Source organism: Notolepis coatsorum (assembly GCF_963971535.1).
Source record: "Notolepis coatsorum genome assembly, chromosome: 13".
Taxonomy (NCBI): domain Eukaryota; kingdom Metazoa; phylum Chordata; class Actinopteri; order Aulopiformes; family Paralepididae; genus Notolepis; species Notolepis coatsorum.
Genome location: NC_140177.1, coordinates 59203953 through 59223164, shown reverse-complemented (window position 1 = coordinate 59223164; position 19212 = coordinate 59203953). Strand labels below are relative to the sequence as shown.

At 44.4% G+C, this 19212-nt stretch overlaps 1 protein-coding gene across 4 annotated transcripts in view; it reads right to left on the bottom strand.

Annotated features, from left to right (window-relative positions):
• Positions 1 to 19212, bottom strand: part of LOC311239075 (zinc finger protein 521-like) — a 108629-nt gene that overhangs the window by 12511 nt on the left and 76906 nt on the right. For all 4 annotated transcript variants that reach the window (XM_084327304.1, XM_084327305.1, XM_084327306.1 and 1 more), the window contains exons 6-7: positions 16161 to 16292; positions 2117 to 2232 (exon numbers count right to left, since the gene is read on the bottom strand). In XM_084327304.1, coding sequence (XP_084183430.1) covers positions 2117 to 2232; positions 16161 to 16292 — 248 coding nt within the window. The remainder of the gene's footprint in view (positions 1 to 2116; positions 2233 to 16160; positions 16293 to 19212) is intronic.

The window sequence follows — 19212 nt, the reverse complement described above, 5'->3', positions numbered from 1 at the left end:
GACTTTATGTCTGATACTTTAACTGCAGATAACAAACAGACACAGTTTCTGCAGAACAGGACTTGCCTCGTCTTCCAATGACATCCAGATACCAACATAACATTAGAAATGAATTCATAATTAACTATTATTATTATTGTATTCTTTTTAATAAAAATGTGATCTTGAAAGATTTTTTTTTATAATAATACATTAATAACTCAAAGAGGAGCTTCATGGTGGTCTGCGTGGTAATCTTCCCAAGCCTCTACTTATGATAAAGTAAATGTATGTAAATGTGTGCTTGAATGTGTGTTTAAACGTGATCTACGTGAATTTCCCCAAAAGATCAATAAAGGAATATCTTATCTTTCTTATATGGGTTGCATGTATTTCTGTTTGTGTGTGCGTGTGTGTGTGTGTGTGTGTGTGTGTGTGTGTGTGTGTGTGTGTGTGTGCGTGTGCGTGCATGTGTGCGTGTGCATGCAGTGCACCCACTAGGGACTGTCTTTAGAGCATGGCACACTGGCACAGGTTGAGTATAATGATAGTCTTATCCCCCAAGCTCAATCCAGCTCTTCTTTCATAACCCTGTTTCACAACAAAAGTGCCAGAGGTCTTTCATGTTCCGCTCTCGTCTCTTCACAGAGAGTGTAAAACAATATAATCATGCATGAAACAACACCTGAGGGAGGTGGAGATCACTTCATTCCCCAAAAATGTCAAAAAATAAAAAAAAAGTAAGAAAACATCCCCAGGTTATTTGAGATTGTTTACAGGTCTCTGTAACAATCCTGGCTATATAGAAGACATTCATACCAATGAGAGATGAAAATGTGATAAACAGAAGGCCTTGGCATGAACAAAGTAAAAAAGACTGGTTGGCAGTTTGGAGAAGCAACAAGGCTTATTAATGGCTCTCTCCATGGCAGGGCGGCATGTTGGTGGATCAGCGGTTGTTTTATTCATGGTTGCGGTGCTCAAATAGCTGACAGATAATGATCACATTCACCTTCCTCCTGGCAGACACACACCCTGTGTGTTTACGGCTTGAATCTCAATATGAAAATCTCTGCTGAAGCCAATGTCTCAAGCTAAAGCCCTGGGTACTTCCCCTGGCTAGGAACTAATACGTACCACCACTAATCTAAAGCCCTGGGTACTTCCCCTGGCTAGGAACTAATACGTACCACCTCTAATCTAAAGTTCCTGGGTACTTCCCCTGGCTAGGAACTAATACGTACCACCACTAATCTAAAGTTCCTTGTGGCTGGACTTGAAGGCTTCCTCTCTGTGTTTCAGAGTATTGGGACACGGACGCGGTAGGTTACACTGTTTGTATCTTACTGTTTCAGTTACACAAGGTAACAGAAAGATAGATCTGAATATGAGAGTGGTGCCATCCCCTGAACACAGCAGCCCCGTTCCAAAACAACCATCACCACATTGAAATAATACAATATGGTCTGACATTTTCTCTTCTTCTCCGAGGACCCGGAGAAAGAGATTGCTAGAAAATGGATTATCTTGGTAACATTGCGAGTTCATAAGTCCAACTGCTAAACTTAGTTGAAGGGCAGATATGGTCTCCCCGAGGACACAGCTCATATTTAGCCACGAGGCCTCCTCTGTGATTAGAAGTGGAGATGTGGAGTGTATTGACTCACTGTGTGTTTGCCTCTTGTATGTAATTACCCCTTCGAAAATGAACATTCCACTAATCCTCTAATTCCAGATATTTTAGTGCTGCCGGTGCTGGTCTAATAAGCAAATCAAATCATATCTGAACATCACAAATGGGTTTTTGGAAAACGGACTGAAATAATTCCTTCAGAGCCTCTCTTCCCGTACGGGATGGAGGGGTACAGTATATGTTGGCGTGGAAGTGTCTTGTGTGGCGTGCGGTGGTTTGGGTGTTGCGTTTCATGGTCGGTCTTATGTGATAACCCAAAGGACATGCATGGGGAGGCGGGGGCCGCGGATGAAAACAAGCTCATTAACTAAACTCCGACACATTTACATTGATTGGGAAACTGAAAATGTTGATAAACGTGCGGCGTCCCTGGTAGATAACTGAATAAATGAGCGGCCACTGGGACCGCTGGTGGGTCTGTGGTCTCGCTGGCCTGAGGCTCACCTGTAGCTCCGTCTGGAAGAAGAACTTCTGAGGACAAGGGGAGCAGTCGTAGATCTTATCCTCCTGGCCGTGGGCCGAGAAGATGTGCTGCTGGAGCTTACTGGCTTGGACAAACACTGCACACGCACGCACGCACACACACACACACACACACACACACACACACACACACACACACACACACACACACACACACACACACACACACACACACACACACACACACACACACACACACACACACACACACACACACACACACACACACACACACACACACACACACACACACACACACACACACACACACACACACACACACACACACACACAGACAGAGGAAGAGAACACAGTGAGACAAAGATAAATAAATAGAATTAGTTTCATAATGTATTTAAAAAAAAAGATTGTCCAGGTACTGTTTACGTTTGAATTATAATAATGACTATATAAAGGCTGGGATACTAGATTGTAATCATTACGGTCCTTCCTATCCTCAGTGACAAACAAGACCTTGTTGCAGTGGAGGAATAAAGACAAGATGGTAATTGCGTCAGCCTGAATAATCACTGGAGACGGCGTATGTCAAATGGCAAGGAAAATTACATAATTAAAAACAAATGAACACGTTACCAACAATAAAAACATCATTATCAACATCTATTATTGAAGAAGAAGAAAAAAGAAACAGAAAAATCACAACTTAGATTATGGGCAGTGGCACTAGAGCGACCATAAGCATGGGGCTAGCTAAAGTATGCATAATTTTTGGGAATAATGATGTTCTTTATTTAGAAGTACTGTGGGGGTGGTGGGGTGGGGGGGACAACCAGCCAGAAGATAAACAACCACAAAAAAGATTGGCATGGCTTCAAGTGCAAAACATGGCCTCCATTAGTCTACGTCGCTAATTATATTGACAATATAAATATTCATGCTGTTGCACTATTTATTTATGCAGACTCAAGATTACACAGTTACTACGAAATAAACACACAAACACGCTGGCGCTTAAAACATATACCGTACATTTGTGCTTTAATTAAGCCGTAGCCCATGCAGAAAAGGAGTGTGTGTTTGAGCATTTGTGTGTGCGCGCGTGTTGAGTGGGTGTGTGTGTGTGTGTGTGTGTGTCTCTCTTCGCGTTCTCCGAGGACCACTTCAAACATGCCGTTTGTTATCACAGACCCTTGTGCTTTAAGGACGGCTGTTGAATCTCAAAGGTCTGGATGCTCTGGAAAAGTTACCGTGGGGGGATTTTCATTTGAATTTCTTACAGCAGCTCAAAATAACTTTACACGTAGGGGCCACGGGGGGGGGGGGGGGGGGGGGAGTACCTGCGACTAAAGGTGAGGAGTCTATCGGGGAGAGAGAGAGCGAGAGAGAGAGCACTTGGGGGTCGTTGCAGCCCCCTGGCCCTTCAAGGAGGGCCTCTGCAACATTAAGGTGTCCCAATTTGAAAACACAAGGGGGGAGATGCTATTAATTATTGAGCTGTATGCGCCCACGAGACTCACTTTTCTCTGCGGCCCCGCGAAAGCGGACGCCTGCCACATTGTGACCCGAGGAAGAGCGTTTAGATCCAGCCGGTCAAAATCGGCGAAGCCGCTTCCAGACTGCTAATGCCCGGGTGACAGCTGTCCCTGAAACCTGGCAGCGGGTTTAGCCAGGAATGAACAAATAACAAACGCGTTCCTCTAAATCGTCTTGAAAACCATGTCGGTTTCTCAGACCATGTGCTGGGCTGGTTTAAAACATACATCAGAGGGAGGAAATTCTATGTTAAACTAGGAGATCACATGTCTGATATATACGACAACAACTATGGAGTTGCACAAGGGAGTTGCTTAGGTCCTTTACTCTTCTCCCTTTACATGTTACCGCTGGGTGATATCATCAGAGAACATAATGTAGATTTCCATAGCTATGCGGATGATACACAACTGTACATATCTGCTGAACCAAATGATACAGCGATTAGCTCCATTACAGACTGCTTACTGTCAATAAATAAATGGATGAGTAAGAACTTCCTGAAACTAAACGAGAACAAAACTGAAATTCTAATTATCGGCTCCAAAACTAAAAAAGAAACATTAATAAAGAACCTGGGGGGACTAACCCCTTGGATCAAATCTGAGGTCACTAGTCTTGGGGTTATCATAGATTCAGAACTGAACTTCAATTCTCATATTAGCAAAGTGACGAAAACATCGTTCTTCCATCTCAGAAATATAGCAAAAGTACGACCATTTATTAATCAGAACGATGCTGAGAAGCTAATTCATGCATTCATATCTAGCCGGTTAGACTACTGTAATGCACTTTTCACAGGTCTCCCTAAGAAAACCACAGAGAGGCTTCAGCTAATCCAAAACTCTGCAGCCCGACTGCTAACTAGAACCAAAAGGAGAGAGCACATTAGTCCAGTCCTAGCCGCTTTACACTGGCTTCCCGTAACATTTAGAATTGACTTTAAGGTCCTTCTCCTTACATACAAAGCTCTAAATGGACAGGGACCTAGCTACATCGCCAACACTCTAATAAATTACACACCAGCAAGAACACTGCGATCATCAGCTGCTGGACTACTAGAGGCTCCCAGAAGCAGTCAAAAGAGGATCGGTAATGCAGCCTTTATCAACTATGCCCCAAAACTATGGAACAAACTACCCCAAAACATCAGGGAAGCCAACTCGCTAGACATCTTTAAAAGACAGCTTAAAACCTATCTCTTTGCTCAGGCATTTCACTGATAGTTATCTGCTACCACCTAGTGGCAAGAGGAAACATCAGGGATATCCTGACACAACTTGTATTTATTCTTACCCTGCCTACTCTTTTACACTGCCTATCAAACTCATGTGTCGGTTATTGCACTTTTTACTTCTTACTGATGACTATTTTTAAACTGAATCATTTTAAACTATTCTTATTTATTGCTAGATCCAAATGTGAAACACTGCGGGTTGTGACGCACACACACACAGTCACACACACACAGTCACACACACACACACACAATCACACACAAACACACACACACACCGACATACACACATACACACACACACACAGACACACACACCGACATACACACACACACACACACACACACACACACAGTCACACACAGACACACACACACCGAGTTGTAGTAGCGTTGTAGTTGTAGATCTAGGTTAACTGTGTCCTGGTAGAGTAGTAGTAGATCTAGGTTAACTGTGTCCTGGAGTGGTAGTTGTAGAGTAGATCTAGGTTAACTGTGTCCTGGAGTAGAGTAGTAGTAGTTGTAGCGTTGTAGTTGTAGATCTAGGTTAACTGTGTCCTGGTAGTTGTAGAGTAGTAGTAGATCTAGGTTAACTGTGTCCTGGGGTAGAGTAGTAGTAGAGTAGTAGTAGTTGTAGCGTTGTAGTTGTAGATCTAGGTTAACTGTGTCCTGGTAGTTGTAGAGTAGTAGTAGCTGTAGTAGTAGTAGATCTAGGTTAACTGTGTCCTGGAGTGGTAGTTGTAGAGTAGAGTAGATCTAGGTTAACTGTGTCCTGGAGTGGTAGTTGTAGAGTAGTAGTAGCTGAAGTACAACCACACACACACACACACAACACAATAAACACACATACACACTAAACAACGATGCATACAGGATTATTTATGACTATTTTTAAACTGAATAATTTTATTCTTATTATTTGCTAGATCCAAATGTGAAACACTGTGATTATTTGTTCATGAACTACAGGAGTATTACTGAATAGAGAGCCTATTAAGATGCTAGATCCTAATGTGAAACACTGTGATTTGCCATATCTTGCTATGCTCGCTCATGCCTGTATTTTTTATGTCTGTTCTATTTTATAATTTTTTGACTATTTTTAAACTGAATCATTTTAAACTATTTTTACTATTTGTGTTACTGAAAACTGTAAGCGGAGAGCCTATTGGGATGCTAGATCCTAATGTGAAACACTGTGATTCTACCCGTCTATCTTTTTATGCTCGCTTATGCCTGTATTTTTTACTGTTGTGAAGCACTTTGAACTGCAACCTCTGTATGAAAAGTGCTATACAAATAAAGTTATTATTATTATTATTATTATTAATGAACAAACGACGACTCCCGTGTTTCATTTCTAAAAGCGACGACCACAACAACAACACGCAGACAAATATAACGGTTGATGGATGAGCCTTCGCCTTGTTGTTCACAACGCATTTCCTCTTCAAGGTTAGGACACAGAAGATAGCACGCCTTGTTTGGAACAATTGTATTCTCCAAAAAATTACTGTGGTTTCCGTTTTGTGGATGATATGCTTTCAAAAATAAAAAAGAACAAAAAAATAAAGAAATAGGCTAACAGACAATAGTGATTTCCTTTTGCCGTGTTTTGTCTACATATACAGAAACAGGTCACACTAACTGCATGAAGCCTTCATTATGTCTTTGGCTAGAGAGGGAAAAAGTCAATACAGCAAAAATAAAAATGGATTTGAGACTTGGGGGGCCTTCAAATCATGTACGCCAGGCCTACACACCACTGAGGTGTCAGGTTAGCCGTTTCTCCCTGTTTACATATCTATCTGATGATTATGTCGGAACAAGAGGCATGTTGCATCAGATATGCATCTCTCTGGCATCAACTCGTAACTCTGCTTTAATTCCTCCATATGCATATTAAGTGGACAATGGTAGCTAAAAGCATAGCAGGCAGTGTGCCAGAGCCTATAATAGCACATACAAGTCTCCTGAATGCAGAAAGAACATCAATATTCAGAGGGCTGATGTCATTGTGGGCTGAGAGATGTAGATGATCCAGTCCTCGCGCTTGTTTGGTCTTTGACACTGTAAAGTGCATTCATTGTTTGCTTTTTGGTTAGAACAATATTCTTGATCCAAATTGTTATTAGGGAACACTTTCTGAACAATATTCTTGATCCAAATTGGTATTTAGGGAACACTTTAATTTAAGGGGCACAATAATATGGACTAAGTACCTAGTTGGAACTAATGAGGAACTTTAGGTGGACAAACCGTTGATTAACCTTCAGTTAGTCTCAGACCTGATGTCTCCATGCAGGGGAACCCTTCCAGAATGGCTTCTACTTTGCGTCCCGATGACACATTCCATTATGAACCATCCACATTCATTCAATTCAATGGTTACACAAACAACTGGCCTACACAGTAAAGGTGTGGGCTAATGCAGGGTACGCAGGGACAAACAAATCTATTGCCGCATACAGTTAAGTTCAACAAAAGACATGCCATTTCCTATCCTATCCTATCCTATCCTATCTGCAGGGGTTATAGAAGCGGTTCTTCCCAGAGGGTTAGAAGAAGGACAAAGAGAAACAGGAGGGAAAAATAAGCCAAACACCACATCCACAACAAAGTCAGCGGCTAGCCATTGTGGCACTCCCTTTTGAGAGAGAGAAAGAGGGAGAGAGGGTAAGAGAGAGAAAAGGAGGAGAGATGGAGGGAGAGAGAGAGAGAGAGAGAGAAAGAAAGGAAGAGAAAAAGAAATAACTTTGTGGAGTTTGTTGGCTGTGGAGCGGAGCACTGAGCCGGGTTGGAGCGTCGGGGGTGTCAGGGCTGAGGGGGCTGTGGGGCCAAGGTCTCTTCGCTGTGGGGGATATTAAGCCCTCTGATTAGATCTCAGGGGCCGCCCATGGCAGACGTCTCCTTTACTATGGGCCCCAGCTCATCTTTATTTTGGCAGGGTGGTGCTCTCTGCAGGCTGCACTGCACCAATACTAAGCTGTTTGTGCAGAGAGAGAGAGAGAGAGAGAGAGAGAGAGAGAGAGAGAGAGAGAGAAAAATAAGTTGATCCTTTTTTCCCCTTTTTCATTTATTTATTCGTCTGGCGAGCCCTACGTGTATTTTCATTTCTGCTTAATCCAAAAAGTTCACAATAGCAGCGAGGCCGGATCCAAGTGTTTTCCGAGGCAACACAAACAAGTCATTCCAGTTGATTCCGCTGAACTGGGGGTAATTATTAGTTTAAGTGTTTTCCGAGGAACGTCTTACTTTACGTTGGGATTGTTGGATGTAATATCCCACTTGTGTGATCACACTGGATGAGAGTGGCGTGTCACAGAGGCAGGGACTACAGAGAGGAGCTAATTAATCTGCTATTTGTCACTCGTGTGGATTTAGAAAAACAAGAGCATCCCGTAGTTCTGCGACTTTCCCTATTGCATGCTGTGACATAAGTACATAAATAAAGAAAAAAAAAGAAGACAAACACACAGACACACACGGCTTTCATCAGGAAGCACTTTCTTCTGTTTTGTTTGTCTTAAGCACATATTCCCAATCACAGTTTCCACACCAGCCCTCGCTGCTGCTCCTAAGGGTGCAGGCAGACACTTCTAGCTGCAGGCTCCCCCACTTCTGAAACCTGTCAAATCTGTCCTGGGAGAGTCAGGCGCTCTCTCATCATCCAGGGGGCTTATGGACCTCTCTCCTCAACTCCTATTTACCCTGCCTCCTCTACACAGCTCCCCTTTCCTCTTCCTCCTCCTCCTCCTCCTCTTCTCCTTTCATCTCACATCCACAACTTCTTGCCAGTTGCATCCTCCTTAGCTTCCTCCCAAGTTTTGTCTCCTTTTTCTCCCCTCTGTCTCCTCCCCACTCTTCCTCTTCTGTCTACGGTGCACTCCCCCCCCCCTTGTTTAAGTGAACTCACATACCCCACCACCACCTTCACTACCACCCCCACCACCACCTTCACTACCACCCCCACCACCACCTTCACCACCACCCCCACCACCATCTTCACTACCACCACCACCTTCACTACCACCCCCACCACCACCTTCACCACCACCCCCACCACCATCTTCACTACCACCACCACCACCACCTTCACTACCACCCCCACCACCATCTTCACCACCACCCCCACCACCATCTTCACTACCACCACCACCACCACCTTCACTACCACCCCCACCACCACCACCACCACCACCTTCACCCCCACCACCACCACCATCACCACCTTCACTACCACCACCACCACCACCTCCACCACCACCACCTTCACTACCACCCCCACCACCACCACCTTCACTACCACCCCCACCACCACCACCACCATCACCACCTTCACTACCACCACCACCTCCACCACCACCACCTTCACTACCACCCCCACCACCACCTTCACCACCACCCCCACCACCATCTTCACTACCACCACCACCACCTTCACTACCACCCCCACCACCACCACCACCACCACCTTCACTACCACCACCACCACCACCTCCACCACCACCACCTTCACTACCACCCCCACCACCACCACCACCACCACCTTCACTACCACCCCCACCACCACCACCATCACCACCTTCACTACCACCACCACCACCACCTCCACCACCACCACCTTCACTACCACCCCCACCACCACCACCATCACCACCTTCACTACCACCCCCACCACCACCACCATCACCACCTTCACTACCACCACCACCACCACCTTCACTACCACCTCCACAGTTGGTTCTACAATAAGGCACCCACTGATTAATGAACAGCATTTCATTCACACTAGTGTTATATAAAATCATCATATCATATGTATCTGCATGGTAGGCTAAATTATTTAATTGTATATTGAATGCCACTAGGGATGAATGCAATGCCACATTACACCATGGTATTTGAATAAATATGGTTAAGGAATAATGTGTGCAATATCTTAAAGGTAGAATCTGTAATGCCGTCAAACAGCGACCTCTAGGTAAACCAAAACTAAGAAATGTAAACAGTACCAAGAGGGTCTATTTGGCCTATTGACTGCATTACGGATTCTACCTTTAAAACCCAAGGTAACAAAGAGCAGTCCGTGCCCATGGTTGTGGAGCCTGATGGCCGCTGACATGAAGGACTGGCCGAGGCGGTTAGTGGAGTGTCAGGGGGGGGTATGAGTCCAGCCTGCTCCGTCCCTTCCTGTACAGGGCCTCTGTGTTGTCCGACCAGTCTAATTTGTTGGTCAGGTGTACTCCAAGGAAATTGTATGTCTCCACCATCTCCACCTCATCCCCTTGGATGGTGATGGGAGTTGGGGGCCTTCTTTCCTCTCCGGCAGTCCACCACCAGGTCCTAGGTCTTGCTGATGTTGAGTTGGAGGTGGTTGCTGCCGCTCCACCCTACAAAGCTCTCCACCAGGGGGCTCTGTACTCGTTCTCGTTTGTGATGTAACTTACAATGGAGGAGTCATCTGAGAACTTCTGCAGGTGGCACCCACTCGAGTTATGGCAGAAGTCAAAAGGTGTAGAGGCTCCTTGGGGGGCACCAGTGTTGCTCACCAGCACTTCTGACTGACTGCCCTGCAGTCTGACGTACTGTGTTCTGTTGGTGAGGTAGTAGTCAGTGATACAGGATGATTCAGGAGTGATTCAGACACTGCCCATGGCGTAGGCGGTATAGTCGAATGCTAGGGGCAGCTGGGATTTCTTGTCTTTCACTTTTGCTCCCATCCCTCGAATTTAGTTGTTATGCCAATTCCCTTCCTGGTCGTTGCACTGCCGTACTGTCGGTCTGGAGAGAGTGACATGTGGAGTCACCAGCCACATCTTTTCACCTGACAGCGAGGAGTTTCAATGGGAGAGCGTAACACGCACAGAGGTTCACGCTACATACCCCAGATCCCCTCCTTGCTGAACAGGCACCCTGACCGACCAGTGGGAGTCGCTGTTGCAATGACCAGGACTCATAACTCCACCGGCTTCCCACCCGCGAACACTGACAATTGTGTTCATAGGGACGACTGACCATGTCGGAAGTAGCGCTGCCGGGTCTCTGCGGTGGTAGGCGAGTGCTTAAACCTCTACACACTACACAGCCCAAAATGTTGAACCTTTACTATTTATTTCACTAATATTATTTTAATATTATTATTTATAAATATTACAAAAAAAGCCCACAACAACATAACTACATAGCCTATTAAATAGGCCCTATTTTCTGGGTTCCCCGAAGCATCACACCAGCATTACATCAGTAGCCTAATTAAAATATATAAATCATGTCAAAAAGTGCAAGCCCTCTGGTGCCAGGGAAAAAAGAAGAGTAGAAACTGGGTAAAGAAGACAGAGGTAATGTGACGAAGAGTTGATCTATTGCAGTTGTTACCGTTAGAGTGTCACTAGCTTACTTGATACGTGATGGTAGTAACGCTCGCTAATTTAATAAACAGCTGGAGTTAACTCCAGTTAGTCCCATCTCAAATTCATTAGGGAAAGTTGGAAAGACTATTCAGGTGCTTGGGGAATAACCCACAACATCATTTTGAGAAGTGCACTTTTTATTTTAAGTGTGCTGCACAAAGCATCCACCGTCTGCCTCGAGAACATCAGGCATACATTTGTATTGACATCTTAGTCTAGTTGGCCAACATTAGCCCTGCTTGTAATAGCCAATTAAAATGCTTTTTCTTTTCCATACCCTTTTTAATTAGTAGTTGTACTGTAAGCCTGTGCATTTTCCTTATTGATTAGTCTGATATGTAAGCCTATAGCAAACCGTGTGCACCATGTGAGAGAAGTACTCTATGAATACATGTTTTGTGCATGAATGCTAGGTGTTATTACTCCTGCTGTTTGTGTTCAGAATGTTAAAACTCTGAAGCTACAGGCCCTTGTCACCTTGCCTGATTTAAAAGGAGTTTGCAAATGAATAGACAATGCTGATGCTACATGTTACTAATGTTAAGGACATGGTGGTGCTTGCTTTTCTATCCTTTTATCTTTTTTATCTTTACCTTTTATCTGTCTGTGTTTTGTCCTGTATGTTGTAACTTGGTTTATTATTTGTATTGCTGTCATTTTGCCCAGGTCTTGCTCGTAAAAGAGATCCTTGATCTCAAGCATTTTACCTGGTTACATTTTTTTTTTTATATTAGGTGCTATTATTGTCTGGGTTTCACCATCAGCAGCATTTGATTAATATAATGTAACACCCAATGGTCACATAGACTCCTCTTCTCTCTTCAGATGCACTTTTGAATTATTTTATTCCCACCCCTGCAAATCCCGGGCCACCTGAAGACACCTTCTCCACCCCAGCACCTTCCAGCGATGCAGCATCAAGCGCTCCTGTCCCCTCCACCTCAGCACAGCACAGTGATGCAGCATCAAACGCTCCTGTCCCCTCCACCTCAGCACAGCACAGTGATGCAGCATCAAGCGCTCCTGTCCCCTCCACCTCAGCACAGCACAGTGATGCAGCATCAAGCGCTCCTGTCCCCTCCACCTCAGCACAGCACAGCGATGCAGCATCAAGCGCTCCTGTCCCCTCCACCTCAGCACAGCACAGTGATGCAGCATCAAGCGCTCCTGTCCCCTCCACCTTAGACACGCCCAGCAATGTAGTATCAGTCATCAACAAAAAGACTGCACCAATAGACTCTGCTGACTGGCCCTCTGTTTGAACTGATATGGAACATCTCAAAGACATGAAGCTATGCAGTTTTTGTGTGAGTGTATGAACACAATGATCAGTGGTGCAATTGGCTGTAATGTGAGGGGCACCAGCTAAAATCCTGCCTAGGGCACCGAATTGGTCTCTCTCTCTCTCTCTCTCTCTCTCTCTCGCTCTCTCTCTCTTGCACTGTGATCGATATGGACGCAGAGGGAGAGGGGGGGACCTGTCTGTCAAAGCTGACTGTGGAAAATGAAGGCTCAGATGAAGGAGGCATGCTCTGTATATTAAATGCCCAGACCCCTGTGAGGGGAGGGGGGGTATATCAATAAGCTTCTGCTAAAAGAGAGATAACGCCCAAGCCAGAAACGAGAGGAGCGAAGGAGTGGGGGGAGCAGAAGAAGAGCGAGCGAGAGAAAAGAGAAATACAAACTGTATTCTGAGAGGTGAGGGCAACACACAGATGCCTTTCCAGCTCAAATGAATCGGACTATGAACAATCGAATAAGGAGCCGAGAAGAGAGAGAGAGAGAGAGAGAGAGAGAGAGAGAGAGAGAGGGGAGGTCGGGTGAAGAGGTACAAAATAAATCAGGAGACATTTTTTTTACGGCAAGCTAATGATGTTAATTGACGAAACAAGTAGTGTCTGAAAAGAACCTCGAGGAGGGTTTTCAGGAAGGAAGGGGAGACAAAACGCTAAAGTGCGGAAAACGAGCAAGAGGACCAAAAAAGGAGGAAGAAAACAGTATAAAGAGCTGAGGACGGGAGAAAAGAGTGAGGATCTGAAGTTAACGACTTTGCAGATTTCATTATAGAGATAGTTAACCCTGTTGACACTGAAGGAGGGCGCAAGGCTCTCAGGAGGAGTCCGGTCCTCCCACCTCCTCCCACCTCCACGCACTGAGACAGATGAGATCATTACAGCCATCAGCACCACCGCCATCCACAATTAGCACATCTCCCTTTCTCTCTCTCTCTCTCTCTCTCTCTCTCTCTCTCTCTCTCTCTCTCCTCTTCCCTCCTCCTCCTCAATCCCCCTCTCCCTCAACCCCTCACACAGTCTTCTTCTTCCCCCCCTGCTCTCTCTCTCTCCCTCCTCCTCCATCAACCCCTCTTTCACACCGTCTTGTCCACCCCCTGCTCTCTCTCTCTCTCTCTCCCTCTCTCCTCATGACATGTCTTCGGCCTTGATTTGGAGGCAATTTGACTAGATAAAAAAGCCACACGCAGCAAACCGTGCTCAGCTTCAGCCGACCTGCCTTCCTGACCTTTCCCAACTCATTTACAAACCATTTCACTCTCACACACACACGCACACGCACACACAGACATGCACGCACACACACACACACACACACACACACACACACACACACACACACACACACACACACACACACACACACACACACACACACACACACACACACACACACACACACACACACACACACACACACACACACGCATGCACTCCACCTATACTCATAGACAAGATGTGCTGAACACAGGGGGTGGGGTGGGTGTGTTGTCCCCTGCTAAAGACATTCTGGTGTGCAACACAGCTTTATGCCAGGTTATATCATTGTTTCTTAATTTTTTTTAAACACATCTGCATGTGTTTAGTGAGGGACAACACATCCTGTGTAAGAGACTGGGTCCCGTGCACACAAATCCGAGATATGAATACACGCACACACAAGCATAGTCCCGATTACCATTTATTTTGGTCTTCAAAGCATCAGTAGTACTTATTATCATCAGCGCTTAATAATCGAAGCTTCATTCTCCCGGCGCACAAAGTTTCAAATGTGGTGGGCAGATGAGAGCTGTGTGGTAACCTTAGATTAGGTTTTCTGAAAGTTCTCACCACTGAATTACCTTGCCTGGGAAGAATTGATTTTCAGACTGAATGTTGCATTATTATTATCTCTGGGGGAGATTATGCATTTAGTCCCATGTGTCCGTCTGTCTGTGACTCTGTCCGCAGCTAATCTCTCAAACTACAGGGCTGATTTGGATGAAACGTCACATATAGGCTGACAGGAGGCAGAAGACATGAATCCTCCAATTTATCTCAAATTGGTCAATGACAAATAATTATTTTGAATTAATTTCCTATTTATCTATTTCAATAATAATAATAATTCATTACATTCATATAGCGCTTTTCTAGACACTCAAAGCGCTCCCCACAATGTAGGGTGGAAATTGCCTCCTTCACCACCACTGGTAGCACCCAACCTTGAGCTATGCAGGCTCAATGGCTGCCATACACTGGCACCAGGCACACGTCACATTCCACAATGGCTGAACGGCTCAGGAGACAGGGATTGATATCAGCCAATTAAGGGGAAGGGATGATTAGGTGGCCTTGATGCCAGAGACCTGATTGGGAATTTGGCCAGGAATGTCCATTGAAATATTATATTCAGTATAAAGTTACACCTTTTTAATTCAAGAGGGCGATACTACACAGCTCTCTGGCACCGGTTTACAACATGCCATATTGAACCTATTGTCGTTGATATAAGAACAAATCCCCAGCAAATCTCTTCAACATCAATATTGTGCTGTCAGAACAGTATGTTTGCAATTAATGTTCACTATTTCCTATTACTAGGCCACCATCATCTTATCAACCAGGAAATGCTCACATGAAACCTAGTTCTATGCATGAAATTCGTATTAGAAGTTAGTGCACTGCATAGTGCTCTAAGTATTTCCAATGTTCACTGTTTGGCAGGACAAGGTGGTTCCTCGCTCTCACATCCTTCTCAGGGCTCTACCGTGTGACTGACATTAGCAGCCCACTAATCTATCTTGAACTCAACAGGTTGTCAATTCAAACAGAGAACATGATTTCCAGTGCCGTGATGGCTTTCAAATGTAGACAGGCAAAAAATGATTTCCCTCATTTCAGTATTTCACGTCTCTTTTAATCCTCTCTCCCACTGTGCTCGTGGCACGTTCCTGTTCAACGCAAGAACCAATTTATGGCAAAGAGGTATGCAGGGAACATTGATCTGTTAATTTAACTGTGATCACCAAGATCTGATCAGAGAAAGTTGTCCTTCGTGTTCGTTCTAGTATAGTTATCTTACTGAGACACTGGAATGCCTGGTTGAGACCTGTTTATGTTATTGTGGCCTCAGCTTGCATTTCTGCTAGCAGGCAAGCATTTTTAATGGCAGGCATAGGCTACTGCCTGGTGGAGACTTGCACTCTACTGAGCGCATTCTTGTAGTTTATAATATGCTATTTCTTATGCTGACAGGGAATTTTTTGGGGTAAAAACAAACAAATGCAAGCATTAAAATCTTTCGCATCGATACCATGGCACCGATTGAAGTGTGTGGGGTTAGACCTACATGCACACATAACAACACACACCTGTGAAGCAGACTAGACAGGACACTTGAAGTGTCTGGGGTTAGACCTACATGCACACATAACAACACACACCTGTGAAGCAGACTAGACAGGACACTTGAAGTGTCTGGGGTTAGACCTACATGCACACATAACAACACACACCTGTGAAGCAGACTAGACAGGACACTTGAAGTGTCTGGGGTTAGACCTACATGCACACATAACAACACACACCTGTAAAGCAGACAGGACACTTGAAGGTGCCTCCCATGCCCTCGAAGCTGTGCTCAATGAGGTGGCACTGGAGCTTGGCCGGCGAGTCGAACGACTGGCTGCAAAGCTTGCATTCATGGTTCAGTCCTTCCTCTGTAGAGAAAAGACAAACACAAAACACACCAAATACATTAAGAGCGGTAAAGAGAGAGAGCAATAACCTGAGCGCAAACAGCAGAGGAGAAGTCTTAGCCTCCATCTGATTTCCTTTGTGTTCTTTTCACATTCATTTTTATCTCCGAGACATTATGGCGAAGACGCCTGCCGGTGACTTCCATGGCCTGGCACGTGAAATAATATAATGTGTGATCTATTCCCATCAGGCATAAATTGAACGACCAGTGGGGGTCTTAATTGCACAGGCGAGGTCTTGCACCTTGTAAATGATGAGCAGAGCCTTTTTTTATTAACTTACATGTACAATATTATTTATTTGGGCATCTTGGTGCAAGCAAATGAACACATATATACAATTTAAGTAAATAAATATACATCAAGTAAAGAATAAAAAACATCATGCGAGAAAGAGTGATGAATTTGGCGGAGAACATGTGACAATCAAAGAAGAATCAGAGAGCGGTGGGAGATTTCAGCCGCATGCTCAATCTGACGTTAGTAATATAAAAGAGAAAATATCTGCTCTACCTTCACATCCTTGATATTATATCACCATGGCAACACAACAGCTCTCTCAAAACATGTGCATCAGTTCTGAGTCTGCCAGTAATACAGCAGGATTGTCTTGTGTCCTTATGTCAGCATTATAAGATGATGCTTATGGTGATAGTATAACAAGTGTGGAGTCTCCAACCCAGCCTGTCTCCTAGGCATTCAGATTTCCAATACGTCCCTCCCAACATTAGACTACCTACAGTTTTTCTCAATTGCTTTGGTGCATTTCTCTGACCAGAATTAAAGTTCTCATAACTGTTAGTTCAACCTCCACAACATTTTGTAATTTGTGCACATCATAGTAGCAGTTTCTCATTCCTCCGAACAAATTGCAAATGCTTTTGGACATGCATCAATTGCTTTCATACAATTCTCTGCTGTTTTATAACATTATCATTTGCTTAGGTCATGTCAGTCAAAATGAACTATACTTATGACTGCTGAATAGTCATTCCCTATAAAACTAATAGTCCTCATTTCATTGCTTGAGTCATTACATACAAATATGTTGAACTAGTTGTCAAAATCTGTCAAGCAAATTTTATACATTTCTTTATAATTTTTCCCCTGAATGGAGCTGGATGCCAGGGAATCGCTGCACACATTCATATATGTTGATGAGGCGGGTTTCAATCTGGCAAAGGGTAGAAGGCGTGGACAGAGAGCAACCACTGATGTCCCAGGCCAACGAGGAGGGAATATTACAATGTGTGCAGCCATCTCAGAAAACGGCGTCCTCACCCATATGCCCCGCATCTGCTGACTTTTTTTAGACTCTTTACAGGGACATAATCCCTGAGAATGAGAGGGGTCTAAATGGCGAACATCTGACCAAGTACGTTGTTGTATGGGATAATGTGCGTTTTCACCACGCAATTCTGGTCACACAGTGGTTTGCAGCACATGAAAGGATGCTGGTGGAATATCTTCCTCCCTACTCCCCATTCCTGAATCCAATAGCCAGACAGACAGGAACGTCTGGATGTGAATGAATGATTTACAGTACTGTGTACTGTACTGTTGTATGTTCCAATTCAGTTCCAATATGTACTGCAATATTGTTTACAGTTGTGCACAGCTCTACCCAAAGGCCAAAGGGTGTTTCTTATGTTTGTTGTAAATTAGTTTGTATTTTTCTTTTGCACAATGCTGTGAACAAATTAAAATTGCAAAGAGCATAATGCAGTAAAAATGTGAAACATACGTGTCTTGTACTCATTTACCTCACTAAATACAGCAATGTGTAACTGTAGATTTCAAATGGCTGTGCAAATAGTGTATAGTGCTGTCTTGAGCATTTTCAGAAAGTGTCACCAAGATCTGACTTTTTTTGCATTGGAAAACACTTAGAGTGAACTGTCATAACGAAAACATGGCAAAGCCATTTGACTATCTTGTTCATAAACAATGGTGTCAGGACTTTTCATTTTGATGACAGTGACACTTTCATTGACATGAATACTTGCTTTTGAGGAATGAATTATCCATTTTGAGCAAGTGACACGCTTCTGCAGGTTATCACCTAGGTTTTGCAGTTTGTACTAATTGTTTTGAGAAATGCACTAACAGTTATGAGAACTTTAATTCTGATCAGAGAAATGCACCAAAGCAATTGAGAAAAACTGTAATGTATAGTGAGGTATACATGTATGGATGAACAACTCATTTCACTTGCATGTGATTTTGCTTCCCTCTTTCTTTGCCTCAATACGTCAAATCCCCCTCTCGTTCCCTTCCTCCTTTTTTATATATATATTTTCTCTTTCTCTCTCTCTCTCTCTCTCTCTCTCTCTCTCTCTCTCTCTCTCTCTCTCTCTCTCTCTCTCTCTCTCTCTCTCGCTCTCTCTCTCTCTTTCTCTCTCTCTCTCTCTCTCTCTCTCTCTCTCTCTCTCTCTCTCTCTCTCTCTCTCTCTCTCTCTCTCTCTCTCTCTCTCTCTCTCTCCCCCCTGCAGTATCGGTGGTTCGATCCCCATCGTGTTCTCTTACTACTCAGAGTTCCTGGCTCAGGAGAAGAGAGGGGAGCACCTCAGCTGGCTCTGCATGTTCTGGATGATTGGCGGCATCTACGCCTCGGCCATGGCCTGGGCCATCATCCCTCACTATGGTGAGAGACTCAACTCATCCCTCTGAACACTGGCTATTACATTTAAATGGATGGATGGATGGATGGATGGATGGATGGATGGATGGATGGATGGATGGATGGATGGATGGATGGATGGATGGATGGATGGATGGATGGATGGATGGATGGATGGATGGATGGATGGATGGATGGATGGATGGATGGATGGATGGATGGATGGATAGATAGATAGATAGATAGATAGATAGATACAGT